The 23,444-nt window shown below is 46.6% G+C and overlaps 1 protein-coding gene across 2 annotated transcripts in view; it reads right to left on the reverse strand.

The window, feature by feature from the left end:
• Positions 1-1,839: 1,839 nt before the first annotated feature.
• DDX6 (DEAD-box helicase 6) overlaps positions 1,840-23,444 on the reverse strand; it is a 247,583-nt gene continuing 225,978 nt past the window's right edge. For both annotated transcript variants that reach the window (XM_085645872.1, XM_085645873.1), the window contains 2 exons: positions 6,442-6,624; positions 1,840-5,859 (listed from right to left, as the gene is read on the reverse strand). In XM_085645872.1, the coding sequence (XP_085501998.1) occupies positions 6,449-6,624 (176 nt within the window). In that variant the 3' untranslated portion in view covers positions 1,840-5,859; positions 6,442-6,448. The remainder of the gene's footprint in view (positions 5,860-6,441; positions 6,625-23,444) is intronic.

The following is a 23,444-nucleotide window of genomic DNA, read 5'->3' on the forward strand; positions in this document are numbered from 1 at the left end:
CTTTGTCCACGAAAGGCTCGACTACTTGTTTGTTAACATGCTCTGAGGATGTCCCCAGCAGGCTTAAGCTTGCCCTTTAGCATCAGAAAGCACTAGAGGGACCACTGTTAAGGGGAAAGGGACTCCATAAGGCAGTCACCTTTGACCTGGACACATTCTCTCCCAGCCCCCCACCCAACTGAAAGGAACCCTGTGGTGAGTGACAATCAAAGATATGCAACACTGGAGACTGACAAGTGAGATTGGAGTGAACCACATACCTCTTTTTTCCGCTAGCCTGAAGGGGTACGCTGTGTGGAACTTAACCACTTGTCGAGTGTAAGAGGATTGACTCTCCATCCCCTAAAGGATCCTCGAATAGGTAAAATACACGGAAGGGCCAATATACCCATCTGCTGTGCAGAGTGGAGGAATCTGATGGTTTGTACATCTTAATTGCCTGGGGCCCAGGAAGACTAGGCAGAAATCTTTAACATGTAACAAAACTGCCTTAGACTGGTTGACGGTGCGACCTTAATAAATGCCAAGAGCATAGCTGGTGCTGTTTCTTTGAGGGACTGAACAGGTCCAAACAAAGTACAATTATGTAAGAGCCCGCCCAACAACCAGTTCACTATGGTGGCAGCCAGGAGTTTGCTAATGTGATTAGTAAATGCAGCAAGCTAACTCCCTCAGCATTTTAGATACCTGTCAAACTACTAATCGATCTGAGCACATGGAAAAAAACAAAATACACAATCGTACTTACTTTTCCAACCCTTCCTCAGCTGAGGAGTGTAACAGAAAGACAAAGTATATCAAAATGACAAACCATGTGACGAGAAATTCCCTTAATCAAAAATACCAAGGCCTCTGTATATGCAGAAATATTACATTTAAAGTGGAAGGCCATAAGTAACAAAGAATACTGAGCAGAATCACTATTCAGCAGAAAAGCAAATTCAGGAAAAGTCACTGAGTGGCAAGAAAAGCAAGACCCAGGAAACCAGTCTTTTCCAGGAAAGTTAAGCTTCTGGAATCCTCAGAAGGAACAGTAAACATAAACATGCATCATCCTCAATATTAGGAGGTTTGCATTCAGTCAAGTATACACTTCATTACAGGCTACTTTGTTAAAACAAGTCACCTCCTGGGGTCATCTTCTGAGACCCTCAGAAGATAAGATTACAAGTAACCCTCAGTAAGAATCATGCTCTGAGCTTCATAGTTTCAAGAACATGACTATTTACTGCAATGAGGCAGTCTGCATTTTCTCCACATTACAGTGCAATTTATTATAAGGGCTGATTCAGTTTGGTTAGGCCACACCAAAGAACATTTGAGATTAGACAAAAACACCAACCTTCTCCTTGTTCATCTAAAGTCATGCTTTGTAGTTCTTTCTTTGCTCAGACTGGAGAATAGGCGGGGGGATGTGGCTCACTGAAATCACTTGTGCATATTTTCACCTTTAGGCCTTTCACTTAAACTAGCCATCCTCAAACCTTCCTCTAAGGTACAACTGAAAGTTCACCACATGCTGGAACTAAAGTGAGAAGATGGGACAGCTGGAACAGACCTTTGCAATGCATAGCGTCAGCAATTCAGGTTCCAAGTTAAGATTTGAAGCATCTTGCGTCTATGCCATTTTGCAAGGTACAGTCTTGATTTGTCATCACCCACATCACTAAAGAAACAAAAGGCTAAGACTGGAGTAACCATTATGGCCAACTCATTTTAACAGTGTGAAGGCAAGTTTGGCAGAGTGACACCAGATTCAGTTGCTGTTTCAAGCTGTATATGTAAAGAGGGTAAATGAAAGAAAGTACCTTGGTAAAAATACACAGGATAAAAATGCAAGACTGTCCAGTGGGTTTTTATTGAGCAAACAAATATCAAATAAATTCAAGTTTTTATCATTCATTTCCGCAACTCATTCACGTGGCTACCTGCTTTCAGAAGCACACAAGATGGACAAAACCCCAAAAGAAAACTCCACCACACTGGACTAAGTAGCCAATTGTTAATTAGCAGAAGGCCAATTATTTGTTGCCTGTTTCACCCTCTCCCTTGATCCCCACCCTACCCACCCCCACGACCCTTTGTTTTAGACTTGGTGTCATACATGTACTCTTTAATGACACTGGTGGCACAGGTTATTCCCAAATGTCAGTCTTATCAGTTTAATTTTACTATTAGGGGTTTTTTTTTTTTTTTTTAAAGTGCCAATTCACCAAACAATTAAAAAATGGAACAGGGCTTGTTCCAATCTGGGGTTAACGTTACTTTTGAGTAATTTCCTTCCCACACCACCCCCAACCCTAACCCTATCCCACACATCTGGTTAAAATACAGTGTCTGTATCTCAGTTTAATCCCCACCCTTAAACCTTTGCCCGCACAAAGATGCATTAGCTATCCAAGCAACTGACATTTTATGGTAATCTGGATTTCAGAAATTGAATGGTCAACTATTTAGGCGACACCCCAATTTGTGGCTTCCGTAGCACTAACTTTGAAAGTATGCTTTCTGGTGGGGCAAATGTTGACTACAGTCAGCTGTGCAAGTGCCCATCAAGATACAGAAAGGCCACAAACCAGCATAGGCAACCAGTCAATCCCGTTTAAAAACATGAAACTTTCTAGAAAAAGTCTAGGAATTTAAACAGGTTTGAAATTTGGTGGCATTATTTGTCTTGATCTTCAAAAATGGTCATGAATAAACTGTGTATGTTACAGCGTTGACCAAAGCAGAGTTTAGGCTGGTGCAGGAAGACCCTCATTAAATTTAGCCTATTACTTGAACAGTTAATTATTCCTTTGTGCGAGCCCCTCCCACCAAATAAAAAGGCAGAATGAGATGATTCAACAAACTATTCATATGCGAGTAGACTGATGTTAAAAACCACAGCTGGTCAGTTCTACAAAGCATAGATAACAGCAAAAAAACAAAAAGTAGCTGCAAAGCAAAGATGCTCCCATCTCATTCTAACATTATAAAATATAATAACCAACCACCCACCACCCTGCCAGGACATTCACCCAATTAGTGATTCCAAATTGAGAGGTTTTGAACAGCCATTTCAACTATTGGTTGTAGACAGCCAACAGTTTGTAATCAGAGAACCCTTGGTGAAAAGCACAGATGCAATGTGTGACGATAATTCACATTTTTGGCCGGCACCTTCATGTACCAGTGAAAGACCAAGGTTAAACCAACTGAACTGGCCACTGGGTTCTGCAAATTAGCATTTTACAGGGCTGAAACTGGAGAACATGAAATAAAGAGTAAATATGGCTGACCGGGAATAAAAAATAAAATAGACCAGGGTAATCCCAAGTCAGTTTAGAGCATCTTTTTGTTTGCAGCTTGAAAAATTGACAGGCCTCGGCCCAGAGATTCCTGCCCTCAGAATATCAAACCATTTCAATGGTGGTCTGGGTTAATAACAATTGGGGCCAAGCTAAAGTAATACTTCAATATAGTTTAGATTTCTGGTCAGTTCTGTGCTTGAAGAGCATCGGAGAATGGCACCAGATAAGCTTCAGTTCCAACAAACTGCACACAATGCCTGTTGGCAGCCTCCAATGCCTTCCCAAACAGACCATGTGCACAGTCACAAAAGGTACAACAACTTTTTAACTATGATCATTCCTCTTTGAACACCACAATTTAAATAAATCGGCCGCAGCACTAGTACAATTCTAATTTTGGTCAAATAATTCACTGCTGAAAATACCCCACCCACCCTCCCGCCACAACAAAAGATCATTTAGTACCTGCCATATTTCAATCCTGCAGCCCTACTAATGCTTGTGAACAGCTTACATTTGTACTTGAGCAGCGTTTCAGAACACATTCTTTGCACGCTGAAATGTCTTGTCAAGAGGCACCCATTATTTTGCACATTTTTTTTTTAGAGGTCTGCATTTTTGTGCGCCTCTTAAAATGTAAAAGGCATAAACAAAAAAATAAAGGGAGAACAGAAATAAGCATGCCTTATTGGGGTAAGTGCATACTGTGCACCAGTATTTGCAGACTGCTTTATCGAGGTGCCTCTGGAGAGACAGCAGTTGACCAGGTAAAATGGGGGGGGAACACCAAATAGAATTTTTGTCTCACTCTTGTTGCCTGTACATCAGGCCAAACTTCGAGCATGTTGGGAGGGATACAGTGTAATGCAACACAAACACACAAAAGCTATTTAGTATGGGAGGCCAAGCAACAATGCAGCTCAAAGAGTAATGAAACTTTTGTGGAACCCCTAGCGCTGGTGCTGGCAGGGATAAGAGGCACACCCACTAAGTAAATCCCTGCTTCAATCAACATTTTAAAGTTTGACAAGCGTATAATGGTTGCAGTGAAGTTTAATCGAGCAACACGTCACTTTGGTTTAAATATTCTTCGTGAATAAGCTAGAATTGGGCAGGCATGCCTCGCCACTGCAGCGAAAGAGGCATTAGATGCAACTGCAGCAAATGTGTTTTCTTTACTTGTTTCAATGTAGATGCCACAACCTTGTTGCAAAGTTACCCATCTTTCTGCAGTTTGGCTTTCTCCGCCAAATGCATTTTAAGAATAAACCCAGCACAGACTTCAAAGGTGGATTTGGGCTTTTAAGAATTCTACGTAGGAACTGCTTTCACCATTTACAAGTATGCCCCAAACACTTCTTTGGCAGTCTCACTACCAGCCCACCCCTGGCAATGATAACTAAGAATCAATCCACAGCTTTAAACCATGTTTTCCAAGGTTGGAGAGCATTTGTGCTTCTAGTGTTGCAAAAAACTGAACCCCTCTCATTTGGGGCTGCTGACAATCCTTCCATAATTCTCCACCCCCAACAACGTATACAAATCAATGAAAAACTCAAAATGGGGGCTGGGGCAAGAAAACATAGCCAAATATTTACAAAGTTTACAAGTATACACATTGACGTTTGTTTTCTCCTGGTGGGAACTTGCCAGAAGAGGGAAAAAAACGTGCCATGGCTGCATTTGAAGACTAATGCAAGTGCTTGAGCCGATAATCCAAGGCGGACGCAAGTCAGTCTTTAGTGTTCCGCAAAAGCATAAGGGAAAACCGCTCGTTCTCAAAAAATAAAATAAAAAATAAACATTGAAAGTTAAGATGTCCTTTCAGATCTGGAGTACTGTTTTAATGAGCTGAGATGTGCTGAAGTGGATTTCTGGTAATAAGTACATGAATTTATTTACACAGCACGTGCAACACGCAGCATAACATCAACTCCTCCTCAAACCTGGAGCATGGGCAGGAACAAAATTAAAAACTCCTGTTGGACAGATGAATGTCAGACTAAGCCTGGTCTTGGAGCATTTCAGGGGAGGCAGAGATGAATCTACCTGAAACGCGCAAGACAAGTTGCTGAATCTCAAGGGGATACATCCGTAGGGTGATCTTGCATGATATCATGGCATAAGGCACTTTGCACGAAGTAACAAGCTCTAAAGCTTTATTTAAAAATAAAATGAACCAGAGGAGAGGTTGATGCACACCAAGTTTGCTGCTTGCGAACACAGATGCTGCTTTTGCGATGAAAAGCTGTGCTGATCGAGTCTTTGTCCAGGAATTTTTTTCCCCCTCTTCCTTCCGGCAAATAGGTTTCCATAAAAAAAGCAGTTAGTGCAACTAATGTTCAGTCAGCACACAGTGCAAACGAGAGTTGGGACAAAGCAAAGATATTCCTTCTGTGAAAAATCCAGGACTTCAGATTCATTTCCCAGATTTAAAAAAAAAAAAAGTCTTCAAAAGTTCGAAACCGAAAAGGAGACTAAACCCCGCAGAGAGAAAACTGCAGTCAAAGAAACAAGGAGTCGGACAGTGAGCAAAAGACTTCAGCTTCGGTGGTATTGAATCTGCCTGCAAGATAGAAAGGTGTAGGTAAATTACCCAAATCAGATAAAATGCCACAAAAATTAAAATCCATTTATATAAAAAGAATCCACTGTCAACGTCTATTAGCTCGCCAATTTTTTTAAACGGATAGAGGTAAATCACGAAAAATAGTAACGTGAAACATTTACCTTTATTGAAACTACTAAATTTAGTGAATCGTGGGACACGTTACAGCCCAATTAAAACCGACCGTTACATCCCAACTGTAAGACAACATGCACTAAAAGAATAATTTGTCACAATGAGTAGGGCTGGGTCAAGGCCAACACAAGTGTCAAAGGCTGGTGTTTAAGACCAATGCTGTAGCATGGAACGTTTTGGTTCACCACTGAAGGGTCAGCAGCTACAAGCCTATAAGTAAAACCTATTCAAGTAGCATCTCAACTCGCATTTTCACACCTATCCAAAACATTATTTATTTAGGACAATACATTGGTCAGTCTTTAGAGGAGATTGGTTTTAAAGACTTCAGACCCTCCTGTCAGACGTAAGCACTACATCCACTCTAACACCTGTTGTGGCTCACAAGCAAGCCAACAATCTCACCTGGTGGCTATGGTTTCTCCTCATCCACAGGTTCACTATGATATTCAGCCACATACAGGCTCTTGTCTATGCTGCCAGGGATGGGCTTGATTTCTGTTCCCAGTTGCTCTTCAATACTTTTCAGGTTGAACCGATCATCGTATGTGATCAAGTTGATGGCAAGCCCAAGGTGTCCAAAACGACCTATAGTGGACAAAAAAAATAAAATCAGTCAAGATGGTGGCAGTAGAGCACTCAGGTTGGGTTAGTGACCAAACAGGAGCAAGAATTAAAACCACTAGAAAAAAAAAAAGAAAATCGGTGTAATGAAAACATTCATTCTTTTTTAGTCAGGGGTATCCAGCCTGATATATTATTCATGGCATCTTCTGAAAGTAATCTTCGGTAGTACAAGAGGAAACATCCCAGGGCACATTGCAAAGGAGATGGTAAGGAAAATGCTACTTACCAGTATGCATCTGTTCTTGCCATGTAGAGCTGCAGATCAACACTATGCATAGATCACCATCTGGTGTTGGGCCTGGATGTTTGCACTTGTTTTTTCTTGGAAAAGACTTGGAAGTCACGAGATAGGGGACTCCTCCTTTGGATGGTAGTGCGCATGGGCATCTGCTCCATCTTCAGATTGTTTTTCACCAGCAGGAAAATAATGGAGTTTGTGAGAAACAGATAAGATGCCCATGTATGCTGTATCTAAATAAGATAGTACTGGAGCAGATAAAGGTAGACTGGGAGGTGAGTGGGCGTGTGTGGATCTGCAGCTCTACATGCCAAGAACAGATGCATACTGGTATGTAGCATTTTCCGTTCGAGGCATATGAGCTGCAGATCACACACTATGCATAGATTGTATAGCAGTACCCATCCTTAGCGGTGACCACCATATCCGTTGCAGTAGTTTGAAATATTGTTTTGAGTACAGCCTGGCCCAGACTAGCTTGCTGTTAAGATTGCACATCTACACAATAGTGCTTTGTGAATGTTTGTGCTGTAGACCATGAAGCTGCTTTGCAGATGTCATCTAGGGGAATGTTCCCTAAAAATGCCATTGAAGGCCCTATCTTTCGTGTAGAGTGGGCTTTAGGAGGAACAGATAATGTACGTTTTGCTTTGCGATAGCAAATTTGTAAGCATTTGACAATCCACCTTGCTATCCCAGACTTTGATATGGGGTTGCCTTTATGTGGTGGTGAGAATGACACGAAAACTCGTTTGGTCTTGCGCAAATGTTTTGTTCTTTCAATATAATAAAGCAGTGCTCTTTTAACAGAGTGTGAAGAGCTCTTTCTGCGACTGTGGTTGCGAGAAAAACACTGACAGTTCTACAGACTGGTTGAGATGGAAGGGAGAAATAACTTAAAGGAATTTTGGATTAGTTCTGAGAACCACGTTATGATGTTGTAAAAATGGTTCTTGGATAGTGAGTGCCTGTAGCTCACTGACTAAGGGAAGTAATGGCCACTAGGAAAGCGACTTTCCATGTTAGAAATTGTAGCTCGCATTTGTGCAGAGAATCGAATGGAGGGCCCATTAGTGTTGAGAACAATGTTCAAATTCCACACAGGTGATGGTGGAACCCTGGGAGGAATTATTCTTTTGTGGCCTTCCATAAACACTTAGATCACAGGTAGTCTGAATCGTGAGGTGTTGTCCATTTTGTAAATAGGCTGCTAAGGCAGCAAGGTGTAATCTAATAGATGTGTATGCCAAGTTGCGCCTGTGGAGATGCAGTAGATAACCTATGATGTGTTGAATAGACCTATCTAAAGGATTGATGTGACAATATATCACAAATCTTTTCCATTTGGCTGCATAGCAGGCTCTAGTGGTGGGGCGTCTAGCCTCTGAACATTCATACAGTCAGGGGGAAGGTTATGGTAACCAAATTCTACGTCCTCAGGAGCCAAATCACTAGGTTGAGCTGTGCTGGGTCCGGTTGTCTGATCTCTCCACGGTTCTGGGAGAAGAGATGTGTGGAGAAGTGTAGTTTTTGGTGCGGGACTACAGACAGTTCCAGTAATGTGGTGTACCACGGTTGTCTGGCCCATGTTGGAGCAACTAGGTTGAGAGTCTGTTACTGCAGTTTGCGCACGACCAGTGGAATGAGTGGGAGAGGCGGAAAAGCGTATGCAAATCTGCCTTACCAATTCATCCATATCGCATTGCCTTTGGACAATGGGTGTGGGTATCTGGCGGCGAAGCTTGGGCATTTGGCATTGGTGTGTGGCGAAGAGATCCATCTCTGGTTGCCCCCACATGTGGAAAAACAGTTGAACTTGTGGATGAAGTTCCCACTCGTGAATCTGTTGCGTTTGACGACTTAACAGATCGGCTATATTGTTCTGGACTCCCGGGACATGTTTGGCTAGGAGAAAAATGTCCTGAGGAATAGCATATCTCCATATGCTTTGCGCTAGTTGCGAAAGCTGTAGGGAGTGTGTCCTTCTGGTTGTAGTACAAGGCTGTCATGTTGTCAGTGCGGACTAAGACAGCCTTGCCTGATGTGTTTTTGGAATGACTTTAAGGCCAGGAATATGGCTAGTAATTCCAGGTGATTGATGTGGAGTATCTTTTGGCGAGGAGTCCACCTGCCCTGCATGGTGTGATGTAATAGATTAGCTCCCCAGCCGGAGAGCGATGCGTCCGCTGTTAGCACAATCTGTGGAACTGGCTCGATGAACGGTCGCCCTTTGGAAAGGTTCTTGGTGTTCCACCATTGAAGAGAGTGATGAGTGCAGCCGTCCACCAACACCAGATCTGCCAGCTGACCCGGAGCCTGGTTCCACTGACGTGCTAAGCATTCCTGCAGAGGGTGCATCTGGAGTCTTGCTTGAGGTACTATAATTATGCAAGAGGCCATCATCCCTATGAGTTGCATGAACACTAGCTGGAAGAGTTTGTTGCGGCTGAAATTTGGTTATGAGGGCTTGTATGCTTGCTATCCTGGCTGGACTGGGATATGCAAGTGCTTTAGAAGGTGTCTATTGTGGCACCTAGGTACTGTTGTATGTGGGACGGTTGTAGGTGAGACTTTGCATGGTTTACTGTGAACCCAAAGTCGTGGAGTAGCTGGATTGTGGTGTGAGTGATGTACACACGGATTGTATGAGTTCGCTTTTATGAGCCAATCGTCCAAGTACGGGAAGACATGAATGTGCTGTCTTAGATGAGCTGCCACTACTGCCAGACACTTGAATACTCTGGGTGCTGTGGAGACTCAGAAAGGGAGTACCATGAATTGGTAGTGTTGACCGTCCACTACAAACCGGAGATATTTCCGGTGAGAGGTGTGAATGGGAATATGAAAGTAGGCGTCCTTGAGATCGAAAGTGGCAAGAGAAGAGGAAGGACCTGTTTAAGTGTGACCATGTGAAAATGGTCTGAGTGTATGTACAGGTTTAGGGGGTCTGAGGTCTAGTATAGGTCTCAGAGAATCGTCCTTTGGAATGAGAAAGTACAGGTAGTAAACTCCTGTGTTTTGCTGATGCAGTGGAATTGGTTCTATTGAATGTTTTTGTAGGAGGGAGATTACCTCCTGCTTTGCACGCTGAGCACTGTCTGGGTGGCATGTTTGGGGGGTAATTGAGAGTTCTAGACAGTAACCTGACAACTATTTGTCTGACCCACCTGTCTGGTGACGTTGTTCGACAGGAAGGAACTGTAGCAATCTTACCCCGAACGGAGTGGAATGGTCTGGGCGGAGGGAAGTCATTGGGTAGTGGTGGAGGAAGAGCGGGCATTGTTGGTCTTGCCTCTGCCCTTATTATTGCCTCTATAGCCACCTCTTTGGTAACCTCTGGTAACTGTAGTTTGGGTGGGAATTTTGTAAGATTTAGATGGGTTGTCTGAGTAGCCGCCTCTGGAGGTGTCCCTGTAAGAGGAGCGATGAAAGGAATGTCTGGGAGCTTGCAATTGCATGGCTCCCATTGATTTAGCCGTGTCAGTATCTTTCTTCATCTTTTCTAGAGATGAATCCACGGTAGGTCCGAACAAGTGTTGCTGGTCAAATGGCTGATTAAGAATGGCAGTCTGGACTTCAGGTTTGAAACCTGAAATATGTAGCCAAGCATGTCTACAGCAGGACACTTGTGTTGATCGCTCGTGAGGTGGTGTCTGCTACGTCTAGAGGGCTGCGGATTGAGGTGTTGGTAATACGCTTACCCTCCTGTATTAGGTGGTTAGAATTAGTTTTATATTTTTCAGGAAGATGCTGTAGTAGGGTCTCCTGCTATTCATAATGAGCCCTCTCATACCTCGCTAACAAAGCTTGTGTTGGCGATGCGCCATATGTTAGCTGCTTGTGACGCTGTGCGCTTACCAGAGGCGTTAAAGAGTTTAGACTCCTTGTCGGGAGGTGGAGCATCTCCTGAGGTTTGAGAATTAGCCCTCTTTCTGGCATTGGATACTACCATAAAGAAGTCTAACGGTATGTGGCCCTTGATGTATGCTGGGGCAGCTTTGTATTTCTTTTCAATCCTGGGGTCAATAACTCTAGCCCTAACAGGATCTCTACACACCTGGTGTGTTTAATTACCCCTTTCAACATGGGTAAGATGGAAGTGGATTTGTGAGATAGCAAAAGTATCCATTAAGAAATCTTCCATGGGATCGGTGTGTAAGTCGACCCCGTGGTAATGTGCAGCTCTGTGGACTAGCTGGTTGAAACCCATGGTATCCTCTGGAGGGGAAGGTCTAGAGGGATAGATGTCGTCCTGTGGCATGTTAGGGACATCTGGTGAGTTATCCCAGAGGTCTGGGGTAGAAGGTGGGCTAGGATCCCCTAGTGGCTCATCGTCTGCATTGTCCCCAGTGCAATCAGAGGTATCATCATCGTCCACTGATGGAGATGTGTAGGAGAGTGGTGTAGTGGGGGACGTGGAGGGGGAGGTGGAGAAGGGATCTTGAGAGATGTTGCAATATCTTTTTAGGTGGTGGAGCCGGTGTAGGAGTGTCCGGTGGTCGTTTTTTTGGGAGCTAAGAATGAGTTGACCAGTCTTTGGATCTCTTCTGAGTTTTTTTGGGTGGGGTCCGGTTTAAAAAGCTATTCTGTTGGAGGCTGTTTTCAGTGCAGATTTTTTTTGGTTCCGAAGACTTGTGCGGCACTGACTCAGAGGCGGGTTTGTGCTCTTTAGGCTTGGAACCGTGAGGTTTTAACGTCTCTAGGAGCGTGCGCGCCCGTTTGTTTTCGGTTCCAGCAGCTTTTTTGGTTCCGAAGGTAGAGTGTGAACCTTTTGGGAGCGGCTTTTGCTCGGTTCCGATGTTTTCTTCAAATTCGAGGGGTTGGTTGTAGTCTATTTTGGTGCATATTGCATGGATGTGGAGGCAGTAGTCGGCACCGAGGCGGAGGACAACGTTTTTTTTGGTGTCGTTTGGGTTTCAGCACAGACGGTAGGCAGACTCGAGCTAGAGTGGCCGGAAGGTGGGGCGTGAGAAGCACTTTCACGATATACACCTGAGCCCGAAGGTGAAGGTGTGACCAGCCCTTTTCTGTGGTGGGGGAGGGGGTCAGGATAGACGTCTCTACGACCTGCTGCCCAGGAGTGATGTCCTCGATATCGGAGTCATCGGCTTCGGAGGCGCCGACTAGTCCTTCTGCCGGCACTTGCTCTGGGACAGACACCCTCGTGGAAGATGTAGTCTGGGATGGATGTCGAGCAGCGAGCCATTGTTCGAGCGCGACTTTCTCGAATAGTCCTTTTGGAGCAGAAAGGCACAAGCTGGACAGTCTCTGGCCTCGTGCTCCAGGGAGAGGCAGAGGTTACACCTCATGCAGATGTGTGGGGGAACTTCGACCCACATTGAGGACACTTCTTGAATGGAGTCCTTTCCATGAGCCAAAAGTCAAGGCCCAGGTAGGCCCGAAGGCCTTAGTCGACGACCGGAATCGAGGACTTCGATGTTGAAGAGATGTGCAACTAGGGATCGTGACCGAAAACAATACCCGAGAAGGGTGAAGGATTGCGCGTCGAAAGTAGGATCGGTAACGGTATCGAAGTGGAGTGTGAAACCCATCCGAGTCCGATGGCGGAAAAAACAATCTGAAGATGGAGCGGTTGCCCATGCGCACTATCATCCAAAGGAGGAGTGTGAGAAAGTGCCATCTTTCTTGCATGGTATGCCCCCACTTTTTGCTAAATTGCTGAATGTACTTCGATTGAGTGTACCCTGGGTTCCTGCCAATCAGGTGCCCAGGGCCTATGTTCCTTCCTTAAACCACACAAACCCCAAATTGGCAAACCATAGCCACATGTCAGCCCCTAGTAAATGGTACCCTAGGTACCCAGGGCCTTTTGACCAGGGAAGGCCTCTAAGGGCTGCAGCACTCATTGTGCCACCCTCAGAGGCCCTGTACCCTTACACACACACACTGCCCTTGCAGGCTGAGTGTCTGGGTGCAGGACAAAACAAAGAGTCGACATGGCACACATCACTGTGTACCATGCCCATCACCTACACTGCCAAGGCATATGTCAGCCACCCCTCTAGCTGGGTGCATTACGCCTATGGTGTGGGCACAGGAGCAGGAGCCCTGTGCCCCTACAGTACCCAGGTCCATTCCTGGGCACTGTAAGTGCAGTGCTGTCATTTAAGAATACATGGTGCTGAGAGCTTGTCAAACACGAGCTCCACAGCACCATATTGGCAACACTGAAGCCTGGGAAGTTTGGTATCAAACTTCTCAGCACATTGAACCCACACTGATGCCAGTGTAGGATTTAATGTACTAAGCACCCCAGAGGGCATCTTAGAAGATGCCCCCTTACAGCTAACTTGCAATCCACGTCTGCTCTGAGGCTGCCCAGGCTGCCACACAGCAGACACGTTGCTGGACCCCTGGGTGGGAGAGCCCCTGCTCTCCCGGGCCTGCAACAATGCACATCCTGGGTGAGGTGAGAAATCTCCTCCCCCAGGATGAGCAAAGGGAAGCTTCAAAGGCATGCCGCCATTTGGAGTTTCCCCAGGCCACTGCAACCCCCCACTCTGGCGGGAAGCTTGGCCGGAAACCCCATACAAGGACAGGGGATGTGCCAGCCTGCCCACCCCACCCCTCAGGTGGGGGAGGCGAGGTGAAGCACATCTCCGGGCTCTCGCCATCTTGAAGATGGGAGGCCCTACCCTATCAGGATCAGGCTACTGCCCCCCTCCCACAGGAGAGAGGCAGGATAGGGGGTGTACCCACCCCAGGACAAGGACCCATTGGTCCCTGGCCTTCACCTACCTGTAACGCCCCTAAATCTAGTATTTAGGGGCCCCCTGAACCTTCCTTCCGGAGATTCCAGATAGAAAAACGACAAGAAGAGCAAGAAGAACAAAGACCTGCCCTGCAGCTGCTAAAAAGAGAAGAAGACACCAACTGCTTTGGCCCCAGCCCTACCGGCCTGTCGACTCTCGAACCTGCACCAGCGCGGCATCCCACGTGGCCAGCAACCTCACCAACCCCGGAGGACCTGGCTACCTTTTAGCTCTAAGCCCCTGGGACTCCCACGAGTAGAGGCTCTACTCAAGAAACCTACTTGCTATCCCTGGCACCAGCCCGGGACCGCGGACCCAACACACTCTGCACCAGCCAAGCCTGGCCAGTGCCGGAGTGGACAAAGACCCAGAGGACGACCCCACGGCGACTGTGACCCAGAGTCCGGCACCCAAGGACCCCCCTCGACATCCCGGAAGAAGCCTGCAGCCTCAGAACCAAGTGCCACCCCAGCCGCGATCAACCAGAGGGTAAGATTCCCGACGTCAAAAGGCACCCCTGCACCCGGCGCCCTGCGACCCCCTGTGCCCAATCCCGGGGTACCCACCTAACCTACAACTACCCAACTTACCTCTCGAAGTGGTGGTGGCACCTGAAACATCCTCGTCCCCGAGCCTGCAGCCTCTTTCCAAACCGGAACATTCCCATTGATTTCCATTGAGCGCCCTAAGGCTCAAAAGCACCCTGCACCCAGCCGCCCGAGTGGCCCTGGCAGTGCCCTCTCTACACTAACCTACTTCCCCACTTGCTCTGAGTAAGTGACCAGGAGCCCAGCTCCCACAGCCGCGTGGCTTGCCAGACAGCAGCCACCAACCAAGGCCCCCCTATCCCTCATAGGATAACATTGGGCCCAACTCTCTCTGCACCCGGCCGTCCTGAAACCGCTGAGGGTGAACCAACTGTACCTACCTGACACTGGGGGACCCCTGAGTCCATGCCCGGAATTTCAACACTACCAGTCGAGTACTTACCCTTAAACCGCTAACTTCATTTTCCTCATAGGGTAACATTGACTGGCTTTTTCTTCAAAAATCTTTTAAGTGTGAACTTTTCAAAACTGCAAAAATTCACCAAAAATCAGCCAAGTGACAAAAACGAATTTACTCACCTGCTCCTAGGTGAGCTCCCAGTGCTGGATCTTGGTGCCCAGCCCTGACTCTGAAAAGTGTTCACAACTATACTTACCTCCAACTCATTTTTCTCCCATAGGAAACCATTGTCTGCTTTTCTGTGAAATTTCTTCTAAGTGTCTACTTTTGCAAATTTGAAATATTCTTTTAAAATCGTACCATTTCTGCAACCGAAATTACTTACCTGCTTTTGATAAGGACCCCAGTCCTGGGTCTAGGCACCCAGTCCTGGATTACTAAAGTAACGATAAAGTACTCTACCTGCAATTTGAATTTCTTGCCATAGAGATCCATTGAATGTTTTCTGTGAAATATTTTCTAAGTGCTAACTTTTGAAATAGCTAAATATTATTTAAAAATCATTACAGTTATTAAGTCGACTTTCATCACTTGATTCTGAATACTGACCCCAGGCTGGTTCTAGGATCCAGACCTGGAATTCCAAAAGTAATCTGAAAAGTAATTTATTACAAATAACCTGAATTTACCATTGAGCTCAATGCATTGTTATGTTTAGGAAATAGGATTGTTTATTGCAACCAACTGTGACTGTTTACACAAATTTATTGCTTGAAACAAAAGTATTTATATCCAACCTCTCATTCTGAGAAAGTATATTTTTACCCCCTTGTGGTTCTAAAAATAAAACAAGCATATATTTTATATATACAAATCATTGGCCTAGAGTTCAGTTATTGAGTGTGTGAAACCATTTGCTGACTGAGTGTGTACAATAAATGCTTTACACTGTCCTCTGGTACTGCCTTACTGCTCGACCAAGCTACCACTTTTGAGAGTAAGGTCATACCTAACTTTGACCTCTATCAGCCTCTGGGGGACTGTGGACTCTGTACACCCTGTACCTATTAGGGAACAGTATATACAGAGCCACTTTCTCACAAGGAGTCACCTATCTCATGACTTCCAAAGACTTTTCCAAGACAAACACAAGTGCAAACATCCGGGCCGAACACCAGATGGCGATCTATGCATAGTGTGTGATCTGCAGCTCATATGCCTCGAACAGAAGGTTTATAGATTGTAATAAGTTGAGTTTGCAGTTCACTACAGCTGTGAACCTATGGAAAATGCTAAAGATTTACAGGTCATTAACTTTCTTCACCAGCAACATCTCCAAGTCAAGAAAGTGGAGAATGGTTAAATTCTTAATCTTATATTTACTTGAAACAGTATTCCACCGATTTGTTTTGCCTGCTATGCCACCCTAGACTGACTTGCCACATGCAAAGCAACCCCTGTAGAACACTACAGTCCAAACTATCTGGTCATGGCACCTCCAGATGGCAACAAAGAAATTCCAGACCAGTCTCGGTCTAATTAGGCTTAGTCAGTGAGGTTTAGTTCATTCTTTTGGCACAGAGAATATAGGATCCAAGCCTCTGCACACTTAAGCACACATGGTTCCTGTTCTGTGTCAATAGTAATCAAGCTATGCCTTGCTGAGGCCAAAATAGGCTAAAACCAGTCTAGGCTACTCATGTTAACATCTGTAGGCAAACTGGCGAACAGTTCAAGATGGGCTTTATACTGGGGATGGGTTTTCACCATCAGTTTACTGATGTCCTTAATATAGTTTTAAGTACAGCAGAGATTAATAGGAGTTTTTACATAACAGAACTCCATCTCTGGAATATCTTTAGATGCAGTCGAGAGCTTCTCTCAAAGGATCTTCATTTATAGGCCTTTAGAGAATGTTAATCACTGAAGACAGATAAGGGACCACAGGAAAAGCTGTATGCGAATATCCAAGTAGCAAGGCCTATTTGTGAACAAGCATTCATGTTGCAGCATTTGTGGAAGGTGCCTATTGGTTTATATCAGTGGAATAGTTCCATAAACAGTATGGCAGCAGCCTTTCCTCTCGCAAATTGTTAGATAAGAAACGCGTTACTTACCTGTAACAGCAGTTATCCAGTATTGGTGTCTTTCATAGATTCACATGCCTGAATCATTCCCCGTCGAGACGGGAGCCTCCGGTACATAGAAAAGTAATGTCCTATAGACATACATAGAGAAAAAAAATAGGCCTAAGGGCCTCCCCTTAGTGGCCTATCCTTGTCCTTATGTAAAAAGGACCAAACTCTTAGAGCCAGCCAGCCAATCAGCCATCACCTCCTTCTAGAACCTTCCTGACAGGAGCCTCAGTCCCTCAGATTTTCGTACGCACTAAGCTAGGTAGGCGTAATACAGTTAGAGAGAGACGCGAGTCCTTCCAGGGGAGGCAGGAGGGTTGCATGAGAATCTATGAAAGACACCAATACTGGATAACTGCTGTTACAGGTAAGTAACGCGTTTCTTATCCAGTATTAGGGGTGTCTTTCATAGATTCACATGCCTGAATCAGAGTAGTCAGCAATACATTATGCACATTTCTGATGTAATCATGCCATATAGTCATTTTAGATAATACACATATTACCATGCGAGTTTGAAACATTGGCATACATCAATATATCATAGCAGTAAGAGATGTGCATACCAGGATGGCGGGATGTTGGAAGGCTCACCTCACTGGAATAGATGGCGAAGCACCGCCTGGCCCACTGCTGCATCCTTCATCAGTTCAGCATCCAGGCAGTAGTGTCTGGAGAAGGTGTGCGGTGACTTCCACGTCGCCGCTCTACATATGTCCAAAATCGGCACTCCAGCGAACAGTGCTGCTGATGTGGACATCGCTCTGGTGGAATGCGCTTCCACCTTGGCTCTCAAAGGCCGTCCGGCCCCGTCATGGCAGAATGCTATCGCTGAGGAGATCCACCGTGAGATACTCTGTTTCGTTAGAGGCATACCCATCCTTGGCCTACTGTAGGCCACAAATCGCTGTGATGACTTCCTGAAGCTCTTTGTTTTGTCTATGTAAAACTTTAGACACCTTTTGAGGTCCAAGGAGTGTAGCGTCCTTTCTGCTGCGGTGGTAGGGTTTGCAAAGAAGGAACGTAGAACCATCGGTTCATTGAGGTGAAAGTCTGAAGGCACTTTCGGTATGAACTTGGGATTTGTCCTCAGCACCACCCTGTCCTGTTTGAACTGCATGAAGGGTGCCTGAATGGATAGAGCCTGTAGCTTGCTGACTCTCCTGGCAGATGTTCGAGCGAGCAGCAGAGCCGTTTTCCATGAGATGTACTTGATGGATGCTCGATGAATGGGCTCAAAAGGGTGCTTCATGAGTTGGTGAAGGACTAAATTGAGGTGCCATGTCGGTGGGACCCGTCTAGGTCTTGGGAAGGACCTATATAGTCCCTTTAGGAACTGCTTGATAAGCCTACTGGACCAGAGAGACGGTCCTTTGTAAGTCCTGGTGAAACGTGAAATGGCCGCCAGATGCACCTTTATGGATGCGTGCGCCAATCCTGACTGTGCCAAGTGTAGTAGATCTGGCAATATCTGTTCGGGTGTGATATGGAGTGGTCTCAGGCCTTTCTCCAGACACCATGTGCAGAATAGTTTCCATTTTAGAGAGTAGGTTTTGTTGGTACTGACCGCTCTTGCTTTTGCCAGCACGTCCCTGCATTCCTGCGGGATGTTTAAATGACAGAACTCTGTGCTCAGGAGCCAGGCCGATAACCTGAGCGAAGGCAGGTTCGGGTATTGCACCTGCCCGTTGGACATTGTCAGCAGGTTCGGGTGCTGCTTCAGACGAAGCAGTGTCCTGATGGAGGCGATGAAGATCCGAGAACCAGTGCTGCCTCGGCCAGAACGGGGCAATTAGGATCAGGGTACAGGGCTCCGGCTTAATCTTCCTGAGAACCCTGGAAATCATCGGAAACGGTGGAAAAGCGTACGCAAATACGCTGAACCAACCTATGGAAAAGGCATTTCCGAGTGACCTTGGTTGGGGACGCCAGCTTGCGTAGATTGGGCATTTGGCGTTCTCCCTGGTGGCAAACAGGTCTATTCCTGGGACTCCCCATTCTGAGAATATGTGATCCAGCGTACTCTTGTCGAGCTCCCATTCGTGGGAGAGGGATTTCTGTCTGCTTAGGGCATCCGCAATGGTGTTGTCCTTGCCCGGGACATAGTCCGCCCTGAGCGTGATCCCATGGAGTACAAGCCAGTTCCAGACCTTTTGCGATTCGCGTGATAGAGTGAGCGAACGCGTTCCTCCCTGTTTGTTGAGAGTGCATCGTCGTGGTGTTGTCCGTTCTGACGAGCACCTGGGAGTTCTGGATGCGTGGTAAAAAGGCTTGCAGCGCCAGATACACAGCCCTCAGTTCCAGAAGATTGATATGGAGATGCTTCTCCTGATCTGTCCATTTGCCGCTTACTTGGAGGTCCTGTAGGACTGCTCCCCAGCCTTCCAGGGATGCGTCGGTGGTGATCACCAGCGGTGCTGCTGGAAGCAGGAATGGCAGTCCTATAGACAAATTCCTGTAATTTCTCCACCATTCCAGGCTCATGGATATTTGCTGAGTTATTTTCACAATGTCTTCGAACGAACCTGTACTCGGTGTCCATTGGTTCGTGAGGGCTTCTTGCAATGAACGCATCCGGAGTCTGCAGTGAGGGATGAGGAGTATACAAGAAGACATCATTCCTAGGAGTGATTTGAAGGTTCGAACTCTTAGGGACTTCCTTGATGCCACAGCCGTGGCCAGAGATATTATTTTGTTTTTCCTTTCCTCTGAAGGAAATGCCCTTGCGCATTCCGTGTTCAAGGTCGCCCCGAGGAAGGTGATGCTTCTTGTTGGGGACATGTAGGATTTCTCGTGATTGAGAGTCAATCCTAGATGTTGAAAAAGATTGGTGCAGGTGTTGGAGGATTCGGTCGCGCCTGCAGCTGAAGGTGCCTTTACCAGCCAGTCTTTGAGGTAGGGGAAGACTTGGTGACCCATTTGATGCAGGAAAGCTGCCACAGGTGAAAGGCACTTGGTGAAAATCCGCAGAGCAGATTTGAGGCCAAACGGTAGGACCTTGAATTGGTAGTGCTGTCCTGCCACCTCGAATCTCAGAAACTTTGTGCCCCCTGAGTATCGGGATGTGGTAGTAGGCATCCTGAAGATCCAAAGATGTCATGAAATCTCCTTTTTCTAGAATGCCTAGTATTTCTTGGATCGTCACCATCCTGAACGACTGACTCTTCAGGAAAGAGTTTAGTGCCCTGAGGTCTAGTATGGGCCTCCACTTTCTCCTTCTTGCGTATAAGAAAGAAGCGGGAAGAGAATCCTTACTCCCTTTGAGACGATGGAACTCGCTCGATCTCTCCTTTCTTCAACATCGCAGATATTTCTCGGAGCATCAGTCGCAGATGTTTGTGTGGAAGCCTGCGGGGAGGGGTTGCAGGTGGGATGGTGGTGAATTCCAGGAAATGGCCGAATCTTATTAATTGAAGTACCCAGCGATCTGTGGTGATGAGATGCCAATTTTCCAGGAAATGGGTCAATTTTCCTCCAATCTTTAATGAGGGAAATAGTCGCTGGACTGGCTGGAGTAATTGGTCACTGGCGTCCGCCGGTGCCCCTCTTCTGGTTCTTACCCTTGAAGTTTGATCTCCCATAAGAAGTCCGACGACCTTGTTGCTGCTTCTGTTGGAACTGGGATTTATTCTGGTAGGAATACGAGGACCTATTTTGATAGGATCCCATGTAGGAGGACTGGCCCCTGGATTTGTTGCCTCGAAAGGACCGATTCCTTGCCTGCAAAGTACCAAGTGCTCTAACAGTATCAGTGTCTTTCTTGATTGCTTGGAGCGCCTCGTCAATCTTGTCCCCGAAAAGGTGTTGGCCGTCGAAGGGCATGTCCAGCACTTTCGTCTACACCTCTTGCCTGAATGATGTTGCCTTAAGCCATCCCTGACGGCGCAGGACTGCTGCCCCAGCTAGCTGTCGAAAGCCCGTCATGGCCACATCTATGGCACAATCGATGATCTTAGCTGCCGAGGTTTGGCCCTCCGTAAGCAGTGCCTTGACCTCCTCCTGAACTGTGTTTGGCAGTTCCGCTATATATGGGGCTATATCTTCCCAAAGCTGGCGGTTATAACGCCCTAACAGGGCTATGGAGTTGGCCACCTTGATGGTCATGGCCGATGTCGTAGTAAACCTTTTACCGATTGTGTCCAACTTCCTGCCTTCCTTGTCTGGTGGGGCTGACAGAGAAGAGGAAGGGTTGCGAGAATTCTTTTGGGCCGCCTGGGTAACGACAGAATCCGGTTTCGGGTGCCCATTAAGGCAAGCTGGCGCCGTGGTTGGAGCCTTGTACTTTTTATCCAGGCGTGGAACAACCGCAGGTACAGAGGCCGGCGTCAGCATCAGTTTCTTTCCCTGGTCCCAGAGAAAGTCTATTATTGGGATCGACTTCGTTGTCTTCTTTGTTTGCTCCTTGAAGTCATGCAAGAAGCACTCAGTCGATTCCATCACCATATGAAACCGCGTCGCTGCTCTTTCCACTATCCTATGGAAACCGCCAATGTCCACTGGCGGTGAATCTGCTTGGCGCGGTTGGGGCGAAGCTGGGGAGGATGCCACATACTCTTCCTCCTCATCATGATCCGTCTGGTCCTCCTGGACTTCCCCCCTCTTCCATTTCTTCAGCCTCCTCATCTGATGATTCTATCACCTGAGGTGGCACTTTCTCCTGGCGGACCTGAGTAGTTGGCCGTGTCTGTTTTGGGGCTGTCGCTGGTGTATTTGTAGTAGGCGTCGGGCCCCCTGTCAATTGCCGGAGATTCCGGGAAACGTTGTTTGTAGTCCCGGATAAGGTATTTGAAGTCATTTACAATTGACACGGGAAGGCATACCATCGGGGTGACCTCCGTGCGAACCTGATCCCGGAAAGAGTGTTCCTGGTAGCTCATCTCCTCCTGTTCTTCGTCCGTGCTCTGACATTTGACGTGCAGCTCTGAAGGGGAAGTAGCCTGATCCAGGAGTTCCTCTTCAGATTCCTCACTCTGGAGAATCTCCATAGGCAAATGAGTTTGCACCTTACTTGGTGACGTTGTTTCTGGTGTAATCTGCTTCCTGGTCAGTTTGCCAGACACAGAATCTTTTGCAGGATCCCCTGCAGTCGTCCGTTGTGTTGTCGATGGTGGTAGGGTCATAGACGACGTTTCTATCAGCTTGGATTTCTTCCATGGCTCAGTAATACCCATGGTCGACGACGATTCCTCAGTCGACGATACTCTCGTCGACGGCATGACCTTCGTCGACGTTGCCCCCGTCGACTATATTTTCTTCGTCGACGGTGCCCCCGTCGACGATATTTTCTTAGTCGTCGACGCGCTAGTCGTCGACGTCTTCGTCGTAGACGTCGTCGTAGTCTACCCTCCCGTCGACGGGGGGCTCTTTATCGACGATGTCGTCGTCAACGGGACAATCTTCGTCGTCGACGAGCTTTTGGACGTCAACGGCTTTAGCAGTATTACAGATGGGATAGGTTTACCTGCTGACGACGATGGAGTGGTCGTAGTCGACGAGAAGACTGACGACGCGGTCGTCGTTGACAGTTGTCGTCGCTGTGGAGATATAAACTGGCGCCCCAACTCTTTTTTGCGCTGAGGAGGTTGTCGCAAGTTTGCTGGCCGACTGGGTAGGCTTCTTAAAAGTTTGAGAATCCTTTTCAGACACTGAAGATTTTGACGATCTTGCCTCTGAAGACTTCTTTTGTGCCTTCATAGGAGGAGTGTCTGAGGGGCCAGGAGACGCCACTCTTGGCCTCTTAAGGGAGACTTCAGAGGTCCTTGAAAAGCTTCCCTCTGAGGATACCACACTCTCCCTGTCCTTAAGCCTGTCCAGCCAGATGAGCAGACGACCTTCTCTGTCCCTCAAGGTCTTGTGAGGGAAAGACCTACATATCTTGCAGTCCTTAGGTACGTGGTCAGGATAAAGGCAATATAGGCAGAGGTCATGCTTGTCGTCCACATGTAGCCTTTTCTTCCCACATGAAGAGCAGGCCCTGAAAGGGGCTTTCTTCTGGGATTCAGACATGTCAGAAATTTAGAAGAAATAAATCACTCACTGCAGTGATAAGTGGCTTGAAGTAATCTCTGTTCAAGTCTTTGAAGAAATATGTCACTTTTAAAAGTGAACAAGTTGGTTTTGAAGAGATCCGGAGGAGAACTCAGGCTGGAGACTCCCTAGCACAACGTGCGGTAGAAAATCTGAGGGACTGAGGCTCCTGTCAGGAAGGTTCTAGAAGGAGGTGATGGCTGATTGGCTGGCTCTAAGAGTTTGGTCCTTTTTACATAAGGACAAGGATAGGCCACTAAGGGGATGCCCTTAGGCCTATTTTTTTTCTCTATGTATGTCTATAGGACATTACTTTTCTATGTACCGGAGGCTCCCGTCTCGACGACGGGGAATGATTCAGGCATGTGAATCTATGAAAGACACCCCAAATACTGGATAACCAGTCAAATGAACAGACTCGGAAACTCCAATCAGACTGGCAGGCATACACGTTTTTCAAAGAAAAATAAATGCACGGTTCTTATTAATATTCAGGGTTAGATATTTTACGAGAGCCCTGACAGAGGACATTAAAGGGAAAATCTTTTGGACAGGGCCCAAAAACGGCCATAAACATTGGTGCAGAAGAATGTGCAAGTAACAGTAAAATCATGAAGTGCTGCCTTACTGCGTCGGAAACGCTGACATAGTAGGAATTAG

This window comes from Triturus cristatus, chromosome 3_1 (genome assembly GCF_964204655.1).
Source record: "Triturus cristatus chromosome 3_1, aTriCri1.1, whole genome shotgun sequence".
NCBI lineage: Eukaryota > Metazoa > Chordata > Amphibia > Caudata > Salamandridae > Triturus > Triturus cristatus.